Source organism: Phaenicophaeus curvirostris, chromosome 16, assembly GCF_032191515.1.
Source record: "Phaenicophaeus curvirostris isolate KB17595 chromosome 16, BPBGC_Pcur_1.0, whole genome shotgun sequence".
Taxonomy (NCBI): Eukaryota; Metazoa; Chordata; class Aves; order Cuculiformes; family Cuculidae; genus Phaenicophaeus; species Phaenicophaeus curvirostris.
Genome location: NC_091407.1, coordinates 10,500,516 through 10,512,269, shown reverse-complemented (window position 1 = coordinate 10,512,269; position 11,754 = coordinate 10,500,516). Strand labels below are relative to the sequence as shown.

Here is an 11,754-nt window from a genome sequence, read left to right as displayed (position 1 = left end):
ACCACCGGGATAACAGACACGGCGGGTCACTGCCCCCGGGGCTCTCCAGCTGAAGCGGTGCAGGAGGTGCCGTAGCTCAGGGCTCTCGCTCCCCGGGCCCCAGCTCCTCCCTCTGCCCGGACGGAGCGCTCGGCAGCGCTGGTGGCGGCTCGGGGAGCCTCTTATAGGCGGCGCGGCGGCCCGGGCTGCACTCGCCCCGCTCCCGAGCGCCGCAGCGCTGCCGGAGCCGCCCATGGCCCCGCGCTGCCCCGCGCTGCCCCCAGTGCTGCTGCTGCTGCTGCTGCTCGCGGCCGGTGAGTAGAGCGCCCCGGGGCTGCGGGAGCCGCTCCTGCCCGCCCTGCTCCTGGAGGGACGGGAGGAGCGCGGGGGAGAGGGAAACGCGTCGGGAGAAACGGTCCCGGACAGGGAACGCCTCGCAGAGAAGGGCTCCCAGAGGCTGCCGCGGGGATGCGCCGAGGCGCCGGGGAAGAGCTGCAGATCGCAACCCAGTTCCCGCCTTCCATCCCTTCTTTCCCCCCGACTGCCTTCCATCCTTCTTTTCTCCCCTCCTTCACTGCCTTCCATCCCTCTTTTTCCCCCCTTCACTGCCTTCCATCCCTCTTTTTTCCCCCTCCACTGCCTTCCATCCCTCTTTTTTTCCCCCTCCACTGCCTTCCATCCCTCTTTTTTTCCCCCTCCACTGCCTTCCATCCCTCTTTTTTTCCCCCCTCCACTGCCTTCCATCCCTCTTTTTTTCCCCCCTCCACTGCCTTCCATCCCTCTTTTTTTCCCCCCTCCACTGCCTTCCATCCCTCTTTTTTTCCCCCCTCCACTGCCTTCCATCCCTCTTTTTTTCCCCCCTCCACTGCCTTCCATCCCTTTTTTTCCCCCCCCTCCACTGCCTTCCATCCCTTTTTTTCACCCCCACTGCCTTCCATCCCTTTTTCCCCCCCCCCTCCGCTGCCTTCCATCCCCTTTTTTCACCCCCACTGCCTTCCATCCCTTTTTTCCCCCCCACTGCCTTCCAGCCCTTCTTCCCCCTCCAGCTTCGAGGTAGGGGATCTGCTAGAGAGACTCGCGTTAGGTTTTCTAAAGCTCATGAGTAACATGCAAGCGTGTTCAGAAATTCCGTATTTCAAAGCAGACGGTGTGAGGCAATGGCCTGTGCCAAGCCCACCGGTGCCCGCACTCCTCGCTGGGTGTCTGAGCACCTTCTCCACACGCTTCGGTCACAGAGCAGCTCAGCGGGGAACTGCTGGAGCTGAGATCGCCTACAGAACCTTAGCTGGGCTCTCCTGAAAGAGTGAGTCAGTCTTTATGAATAAGTTATGATGAAGAATGTAATTAAAGGACCCCAGCCCCATCGCTGCACATAGCGACGGCTCACTTTGCAAGTATTTAATTAATTTTTTTTGTCTTCTATGTCCTATTTATTAAGCAGTACTAAAGACCAGGTGTAATAATTTATAGTCCATTTCCTCATAGGCTTTAGGGGGTATTCATCAGAATAGTATCTGAATGGGCTTCTCTGGAACTATATTACCATCCCTCTTTTTCAGATAGGTAGGTGGGCTGACACAAAAAAGCATCCACTAATTTTAGGTTCCCGTAGTGACACATTAGAACCCGATTTTACCTATGACTACTAAAAATTACATGGCACTTGAACTACTCGGAGCCTGTTGCCGAGTATTTCAGTAGCTTGGTACTCCAACCCCAGGATGTTCAGCACACTGGGAACATGCTGTTAGTAAACATTGATAGGTATCGTTTTAAAGCAATTAAAACTAACTTCACACTGAACCTCTGACAGCTGTAACAGTAAAATCCAGTTTTCCAGAACAGCATTCAGCTGCCTTAATGAAGGGATTATCTTTTGTCTTCTTACACTTTTTTTTTATACATTACTACACAACCTGTGGATTTGCCACACCGATCTTTCAAATATAAGGAACCTAACGACAAGAGTCTCAATTCGTTCTTATAACATTCTGTGCACAGAACGAAGCAGGGTCTGGGGTAGGAAAAAAGGCAATTGCACAATTAGAGGACTATAAGGTAAGGTGCTTGCATAACGGGGCCAACTTAAGGTCCCACCAAGCTCACTGCCCCAATTTCCACTTCCTGACCTTAGCATGCCCCTATTATTCCTGCATTTCGATCATCCTTCAGACTTCATCCTTTGTGCAGCACAAACCTCAGCAAGAACATTAAGGAAAGCAATGAAAGACTGTTTCACTGCTTCTGTCAGCCTAGAATCATCATTACAGAGAGCCCGGCTTTGATCCGGCACCTCTGAGTCAGGCATCACAGTCACCCAGTTCAAAGGCTGGAAGGAAAATGGCCTTTACCTGTTTCTGAATGCTTGGCCCACAGATTCCAAACAGAAATATTTATCCTTTCAAAAACTTTGCATGCAGCTGCAGTTTGTAGAGATAGCGTGTCAAGTGGTCTAGGCAGCAAGATGAGGCCATTCTCTGCAACACATACAATTCAAAGGTTTCCACTTTGGTCAAGATCTTGGAGATTAATCAGAAAATTGGATTATTCCCCAGTTTTAAGTTCTGAACTCCTGGGGCACTATAACTGTACAAGGAAGTATCAGTAGAGGAAATCTTACACACATTTAACAACAAAAATATTTCTGTAGCCTCACTCTTTGAAGGAATGGCTTAAAATTTCTTTTGAAATACACCAACCATCATAGACTACATTAGATACTAATGATTAATGTAGTTACATGTCATAATTATGCAAAGCTGTGCATCTCAATAAAGAGATATATATATGCAAGAATAATTATGTTTGAAGTGTGCCCATTGCAGAGAGTAAAACATTATGTGAAATACGACCTGTCACAAAAACAAAACAAACCAAAATGTGTTTCTGAATTTATTTTTTTTCCTCTATGCACATGGAAATTTAAGAGACAGGTTTTTTTAAATATTCTTGTAAGCTGTTCAGAAAACCAGGAGAAAAGGAGAGTAGGAAGGTATGGTGGAAAACATCTTGCAAAGACATAGCTGTGTACAGCATTTAGCACTATCTCAACTCTCAGGAACTTACACAGACAACAAACCAAGATGAAGTTCAAGCTCTGCAGACATGGCAGGGCTGCAGTCTGGGCACCAGGAATCACACTTTTAAAACCCAGCACAACACAAATAGAATGGGTTTGGCTACTGTTATTTTCTCTCTCGGTCTGTCTTTAGTGCGTACTTAACTTCAGCCTTCAGAAAGTCACCTCATGGCTGTCAATCTCTCTGGTTTAATCAACACAATCACAAAGACAACTGCATAGATTTGTCTGGGGCATTCTCTTTCCCCATCTGCTGTTTTATGGTGCCTAAAGTACCCTTAGGATTGATATAGTTTTGGTTTCCCCTCAGCCTTTACTTTTAAAGTAGCTATGTGACATCCAGTTAAATCCAAGTTTGCTGATGGACTAATCTCTCATAAAAGTTTTCTTTCGACAGTGAGAGCAGTTGAAAGTTCCTCAACAAGGTGCCAATTTCTGTTATGCAGTAAACACTGGAGGGACACAAAGCAGGAGGAAACAAGATCTGGGAGTAGTCACTAGTCAGAAAAGCACTAAATATTGTCTTAGGAAGCCTAGCTATTTTCATCAGTAAGGATTAGCTGCAAACATTCTTTCTAAAGCTTTTTTTAAAATCATTCTCGCATACAAACAATTGTATTCCTTAGTGATATTATTTCATGAGGTGTTTAAATTCCTTTGTTCCATGAATTCAGGAATGCTAGAGGTCACCAGCATCCCACGCATCTCAAGGTACTCAGCTGTGCTGGGAACAATATTTTTCTGGCTGATATAAGTTAATCATACAATTTATTATTATAGACTGGGTAAACTAATTATATACAAAGTGTATAGTCATATTAGTTCATTTAAAGCTCCATGTCTTCCCCAGTCTGTACCCAGTACTGGAAGTTATGGTTTATAAACTGTTCTCCTCATACCAAAGTAAGTCAGTCTAGTTAGTAAGACAACTCTAATCAGCAGCATTCCACTGATTTGTTTTGTACTCATCCAACTTCTCAAAAATTGCTGCAAGTAGCTTGGAGCCTGCACTGCACAGAAATGCCACCTATTACCATTCAAGATCTTTGACACGTTAGCTCAACCTGAAGGATGAGACGAAGCCCTAAAAATAGTCATCGGGTGTCTCAACATTTATCTGCTGCCCTGGACCTACTGCTTTAGTACTGACATGGGATAGTTATAAGAAAGTTCCTAAATACCGTCTTGTTCTGGCAAAATAATGGTGAGAATCTCTTAAACAACAAAACCCAAACAAAATGAAATGGGGGAAAAAAAAAAAAAAAAGAAAAAAAACAATGCTTCTTCCAGTTTAAGCTCCTGCCCCTTTCCCTGCTCTGCATCCACGCGGCCACCACCACCAGTCATTTGGCTCCTTTGTCCAAAAATGAGGAAAACCAGAACCCCATCATAGAGGACGTTCATATAAAACATTACATTCTACAAAATAACAGCACAGGCAAAATTGCATGTTATGGTAAGCAGAGAGTACTGTAATGCTCAGGGCATGGAATTTCAGCAGAGCAGTGGATCCAAACCACAGAACACATGCTGGCCCTTGCTAATTTTAAGAATGGAAAGGACTGAAATCTGCCATTGTTTGCTGCCTTAATGTGAAGAAACCAAAAAAACATGGCAGCTACTCAGAACTTGTGTTCTGCTTACTATGGGTTGGGGCAGCATGAAACTGGATGAAGCAGTGTGGCCCCCAGGTGCCAAAAAGAAAACTCTATTATTTTCAAGTATTGGCATTTATTATCAAAGTTAAAAATAAATAAATAAAAGCCTGGTTTATATCCTCATATTTGGTTCAATAAAATAGTTTTGCTTCCACGTTTCTAAAGGCACCTTCGGAGAAGCCCATTTTAGAAATCGCAGAGGGATTCTTGAATTAGCCGGAGCTGTTAGATGTACTACAGGACGATCTCCTTTTGCCTACCTACGTTATGGATGTTACTGTGGTCTGGGAGGAAGAGGATGGCCCAAGGATGGGGTAGACTGGTAAGAGTAACTATTTATCTGAGTAATTAAGTGCTGAATATATGCAGATAATAGAATAAAGGGGCTAAAATATGAATTGGACCTATTTAACATATGTGAGGGAAGTTCAAGCACGCCTCAGAGTACTAAGACACTCTGAAGCACTGAAATTGTGTTACTGTAGATCTACGTCAGTCTTACCTACCTTAAAATCTCATTGCATTAACATTGGATTCACAGTACTATTGAGTTCCTTTTATGTTGCTGTTTGGCAAAGGGCTGAAGAATTAGTCTTCCTGGAGAAGCTTTAAAGCTCAAATTTTCAAGCTATCTGTAAAAATAACTAAAAAAAAAACACAATTGAAAAATCATTTGAGTCTACTGGCACCCATCCCACTGTATTACATAGAAAATAATGCAAAATTCAAGCCATTCAAAAAACCTCACAAATAAAAGGAATTACAAATTATTACTAAAATAATTCTAAAACCAGACCTTTGTAATTACTACTAAATCTCAGTATATTGACTAATTTAATTTATAACAGACCATTAGCTGGCAGGAGGATCATTTTATGTTTACAGTAGTTAAAAAAAGGGTTTACATTTTCAAGCTTCCTTTTATGATTCTATGATCTCCCCACCCTGCATGGCATCTCAAGGTCTGATGTATCAGACAGCTATATTCTAAGGCAAAAGGAAAACAAACATCTGGTACTCACACTTAGGATAGAATACATGGAAAGCTCAAATCTGATTTTTTTTTTTTTTTGCACAGGGATTCTAGTCACGATTAGACATCAAACTTTTAGCACCTTTGCCTAAATATTTCAAGTTTTGGATGTAATCTGTTATTTTAAAGACAATCAAATGTAGAGACAAACATTCTTACCAAGTTTGATTTTTTTAAAGTTTTGAGCCACATTGTGGGCTGTTTACATTCAGAATTATGGCTCAAAAGAGGTTATATGAAAAGATGACAACACTGAATCTGAAGCAAGAAGGTCTGTAATGGAATTATTCAACTAATTGTTATTGCAATTTAGATGTTTGCCTGCCACTTAAAAATATAAACTTTCAAATGGAGATAATCATATATGGCTTTCATAAGATAAAATGTAAAATCCTTAAACGTCTATTTTTATTTAAATTGCTTAAAAGAGGACTGAAGTAATAAGAAAAATTTTTGTAAACACATGAAGACAGACTGCATTGTGGCAAAAGCTGCTGCGTTTCCAGGTTTACCTTAGTACTGCTACAGAGACTCACTAGACATCAATTTTTTTTCAATTTCTGCTCATGAAATGGATGCATTGAGCTGCTTCACTGGCCTGTGCTGTTCAACTGTTACCTACTGCAGGATCTTTACACATGGAGAGTTGTGTGGAATTGCCAAGTAATTATTTAATAAGCATAGGAGAAAACAGTAATTGCCAGTGAGAGCTTACAGTATTAACTTTTTCTATTGCAGACACAAATTCCTCAGGCAATCTAAACACCATGTGCCTGCTGGAATAGAACAGGTTTAGGCTTCCAGGAGGAAACTGAACGACAATGCATAGAGCTTGCGGACACATGCTGCCAAAAAAAGAAAAAAAAAAGACATATAGTTAGTTTGTACGATTTTGCTGCAAACTTACATTTCAGATCCTTGTTACTTCCTTCACTTGCTATTCTGGGCTTACAATGATTCTACACCAGCGGAGTAATTTTGTGTAAGCATTAAAGTAAGCCATTAATCCTGTACCGCCCAGTTCCACAGAAAGGTTATGAATTCATTGTCCCAGTTACAATGAAGAAAAATTTAAAATCATAATTTTGGGCAATTTTCCAGATTTTCCTCACAACACTAAGCAAACAGTTTTAGTTGTATTATGACATGTATTATTATGCCTATTTATGCCTGAACAGTTTCTACTGTCAGCTTTTCTGCCACCACCTAAGGACTTTGCTATAAGATGACATGTATGACGATATGCTATGGCTTAATGAATTTTCTTGTCCCTTCCCTATTAGTACCCATTACAACAGCATCAATAACTGTAGAAAAATGCATTGCTCATTATTTGACAGGCTGTTCTGGCCTTTAGTCTTTTCTTGGAAGGGGCTAGAGATAGGCATACCCATATCAAAGTTTGTGTTGAAACCAGAACACTTCCTTGAATTTTCATCTATGAGGAAGTTCGACTAGATCAAAGTGTATCAGACATCCTCTTCATAACTGATTATATGAAAAGGTAATTTTTTTTTCCCAGGTGATCTATTAAACAATTTCCTTGTTTTGATTCCTGACCAGGTAACGGCAGGTTCACAGATGTTGACTTATTTCACAGCCTGTAGAGACATGCTGATAAAAAACATCCAGATTGCGTGGCTAAAAATCACCAGTGTGAATTAAGGCAAGCCCCTTTCTGTTCCTCTCAGGTGCTGCTTTAACCACGACTGCTGCTATGCGAAGGCAGAACAAGCAGGTTGTCACCCAAAGACAGAAAGTTACCACTGGGTATGCGAAGACAACACTGTTGAGTGTGGTGAGTCAACACTTCTAGTTTTTGGTTGTTGGGGGCTTTCTTTTTTTTTGTTTAATTTGTTTGGTTTTGTTGTTGTTGTTGCATCTACTGGTTGTCTCATTGACTTAATAGAAATGTATTTTCTTAATTAACTATAAAATTCTTCTTTTACCATCCTTTCCTTTGTAACTTTTTTTGCCAGAGTAAGCTGTGCCTCCAGAAATCACAGACATACCAACTAACTGAATACACTTATTCTTCATCCCCACCTAGTGGTATACAGAAGCAAACAAAGATCTGATCTACAAGTTTCTCTGGACACCTGTTATGCTCCTAGACAAAACTCAAGCAGTGAATTTAGGCTATGTTTTCAAATTGTTAAATACTTGAATAAAATATAATCAAGGATTCTTCAGTTTACAGACAGTTGCAGAGGGAAAACGCACACATTTCTGAGCTGGCAGAATAAAACCAAAATATATTGCTGTAGAAGAAATTGTTCATGCCAAGAAGAAACATTCCTGCCAAGAAATCTGTTAAGACAGCACTACAATTATAAAACAAATATGGCCAGACATGGATTTCATTGTACTTAAACACACCTGACCTAACTTAATGCCTTAATAGGACAAGGTGGGCAGTTTAAGCTGAACATAGAACATCTTTGCATCTCTTATTTCAGACAGATAATTTTAATGCTACATCCTTTAGCAGATTAAAGAGTATGTGAAAATGAAAATATCTTCCCAAACTCAAGTTTCACTAGAGCAATAGGATGGACAGGGAGGGCCACACAGCACTTTTTAAAGAGGCATCAGTTATCAGAGCTACTTTAATAAAGGTGAAGAAGAGAATTTAAGTCTTTATCCAATTATTATATTTTCACCTGACAACATAGTTCCACTGGTTATCAGTTTTCACTAAACCAAACCATGCTTGTATAGTCTCTGTTGCCAAAGGTCCTGGCATGGAGCTCTGTCTAAAGAACATGAAAGAACCATAAGCCTTAGTAAGCACAGTTCCCTTTGCACTTGAAATATGAGCCATTTATATGGTAAATATTAAGCGTGAGGTAGTAATTCTTGGTATAGTACTTGGTATTTTTAATTATTTCAGACTCACATAAAACTTACTGTTTTTTCTTTCAGAATCACTAGAAGACAAGTGTCAAAAAATGGCATGTGAATGTGACCGTGAAGCTGCCAAATGTTTTGCTAGAGCTCCCTATCATACAAAATACCTTTTGTGGCCAGACTTTATGTGTGGGGAGATTCAGCCTTTATGTAGGTATTAGATATAGAACATCAGTCTATGAAAACTCTATATGTATTTAAATCTGAAATTACTTTTCTTTTTTGTAACTATAGTGACAACAAATGATTTTCCCCTTTCTTGATCCTCCCTCCTGTCACCTCTGCCTCTCTGCCCCAGAATGGCCAAACCAAGCATTTATCATCTTATTTACTTCCTACAGTGCTTAATAAAAGCAAGTTAATTAGTCCTTTGTAAGCTTTTCTTGACTAAACAGGAATTTGAGTTTATCAGTTTAAGGAGTAACTGAATTAAAATTAATTTTGTTTATATTCAGATTCACAGATCTTTCAGATTCATAGTATTCACTGTCTATTTCTCACTCCTTCTGCATTGGCTAGAAGATACAAATCAAACTTCTCCACTAACATTTACCTCAACATCCCTTAACTCAGAACCCACCAGAAAAATATGCATGAAGTGACAACGTCAGCAGATCCCTCTCATCTGTATTAAACACTTATTATGAAGCTTAATTTAACTTCTGTTATCTCATTCAGCTTAAGTTGTCGTACCTGCATTAAAAAAAGACATAATATAATTCTTTTTCTAGCATTTACTTTTTAAATATAGTTTTCTAACAAGGCGCCTCTTCACCAAAAAGATATGACTTGTTAGTTAATTAGCAGTAACATACTGAAACTCGAATCCTGTGTTCAGTTCTGGGCCCCTCACCACAAGAAGGATGTTGAGGCTCTGGAGCGAGTCCAGAGAAGAGCAACAAAGCTGGTGAGGGGGCTGGAGAACAGGCCTTATGAGGAGCGGCTGAGAGAGCTGGGGGTGTTTGGCCTGGAGAAGAGGAGGCTGAGGGGAGACCTCATTGCTCTCCACAACTACCTGAAAGGAGGTTGTGGAGAGGAGGGTGCTGGGCTCTTCTCCCAAGTGACAGGGGACAGGACAAGAGGGAATGGCCTCAAGCTCCGCCAGGGGAGATTTAGGCTGGACATTAGGAAAAAATTTTTCACGGAAAGGGTCATTGGGCACTGGCAGAGGCTGCCCAGGGAGGTTGTTGAGTCACCTTCCCTGGAGGTGTTTAAGGGACGGGTGGACGAGACGCTGAGGGACATGGTTTAGTGTTTGATAGGAATGGTTGGACTCGATGATCCAGTGGGTCTCTTCCAACCTGGTTATTCTATAATTCTATGATTCCATGAAACAATAAGCTACAGATTTCAAATTTAGCGTCTAATAGAGATCATATCCTGGAATATAATAATGCAAAGAAAAAAAAAAACAAAGAAAAAAAAAGAAAACAAATCAAAACACACACACACACACACAATCAGAACGCAAAATTATAATTAACCACCGGGATAACAGACACGGCGGGTCACTGCCCCCGGGGCTCTCCAGCTGAAGCGGTGCAGGAGGTGCCGTAGCTCAGGGCTCTCGCTCCCCGGGCCCCAGCTCCTCCCTCTGCCCGCACGGAGCGCTCGGCAGCGCTGGTGGCGGCTCGGGGAGCCTCTTATAGGCGGCGCGGCGGCCCGGGCTGCACTCGCCCCGCTCCCGAGCGCCGCAGCGCTGCCGGAGCCGCCATGATGGGGCGGGAAGGCGGCGACTGGCGGGAAGGGCGGGGCGGGGCGAGGGGCGGATCCCCCCTCGGTGAGGGCCTCGAGGGCCTCGAGCTCCAGGTGCGCGGCCCCAGCGCCTTCTGAGCGCAGCCCGAAAAAGAAAAGAACCATAGAATCATAGAATCATCAGGTTGGAAAAGACCCAGCGGATCATCGAGTCCAACCATTCCTATCAAACACTAAACCACGTCCCTCCGCGCCTCGTCCACCCGTGCCTTAAACACCTCCAGGGAAGGTGACTCAACCCCCTCCCTGTTCGTCGTTTCACAGAAATGCTTAAGAATGCAGAATAACGACTGCGCTTCACACAAACAAACCAAATCCTTGGCCTGCTTGCCCTGTCCTCACCTTGTCCTCATTTATCTGTGCCTTACGGGGAACGGCTGAGAGAGCTGGGGGTGTTTAGCCTGGAGAAGAGGAGGCTGAGGGGAGACCTCATTGCTCTCCACAACTACCTGAAAGGAGGTTGTGGAGAGGAGGGAGCTGGGCTCTTCTCCCAAGTGACAGGGGACAGGACGAGAGGGAATGGCCTCAAGCTCCACCAGGGGAGGTTTAGGCTGGACATTAGGAAAAAATTTTTCGCGGAAAGGGTCATTGGGCACTGGCAGACACTGCCCAGGGAGGGGGTTGAGTCACCTTCCCTGGAGGGGTTTAAGGGACGGGTGGACGAGGCACTGAGGGACATGGTTTAGTGTTTGATAGGAATGGTTGGACTCGATGATCTGATGGGTCTTTTCCAACCTGGTGATTCTATGAAAAGCATAGAGGGGAATACATGCTTGTCCTAGTTCTGTTGTACGTGTTTGCTGCTGGTGAAAGATCCTTAGCAGATGGAAACGGCTGAAAGAACTAAACTATTAAGTACTAAGTGGCGTCTTATTTATGTTTCCGATACTGTGTGTTGGCCTTATTAAAAAGTGACAATTTCAGTAAGCTTAATTTTTCAGACAAAGGAAGTACTTACATTAAAAACTAAGGACTGGATTCTAAAATAAACCTGTGATTTTAGGCAGGGTGATTTGAGAGCTGTGTGAAAGAAAATGTATGTAAAGTGCTTAGTCCACACTCAGTACGAGTTTGTTTGTGTGATTATATATCCATACTAGAGGGGACTATTTCCTTCTTTAATGATTAGCAACAGTCATGGGAAAAACAAAGGAAAAATCCTTAATTTCCCAGCGGATACATATGTGAATAAGCACAATTTTTTTTTGTGACAAAGTCTTTGGGGCAGCAAAGAAAAACAAACAAACAAACAAAACTGCTTTGAATCACAGCCCAAAAATGCAACTACTTTTTATATGTGAAGTGCTAAACATGAAATATCAGTGATACCACACTGTTGA

General features: G+C 42.5%; 1 protein-coding gene across 1 annotated transcript; it reads left to right on the top strand.

Annotated features, from left to right (window-relative positions):
- Positions 1-231: 231 nt before the first annotated feature.
- LOC138727412 (phospholipase A2-like) lies at positions 232-9,319 on the top strand. The gene is made up of 4 exons (XM_069869811.1): positions 232-293; positions 4,873-5,038; positions 7,441-7,547; positions 8,675-9,319. Exons 1-4 carry the CDS (start codon positions 233-235, stop codon positions 8,818-8,820), a joined length of 480 nt encoding a protein of 159 aa, XP_069725912.1. The 5' UTR covers position 232; the 3' UTR covers positions 8,821-9,319.
- The last annotated feature ends 2,435 nt before the right edge of the window (positions 9,320-11,754 follow it).

Bases quoted from the DNA above. Each gene is read 5' to 3' on its own strand.
- LOC138727412 (XM_069869811.1), top strand. From the start codon at position 233: ATGGCCCCGCGCTGCCCCGCGCTGCCCCCAGTGCTGCTGCTGCTGCTG. The intron at 5,039-7,440 runs GTAAGAGTAACT...TGTTCCTCTCAG, and splicing joins CCCAAGGATGGGGTAGACTG to GTGCTGCTTTAACCACGACT. The intron at 7,548-8,674 runs GTGAGTCAACAC...TTTTTCTTTCAG, and splicing joins AGACAACACTGTTGAGTGTG to AATCACTAGAAGACAAGTGT.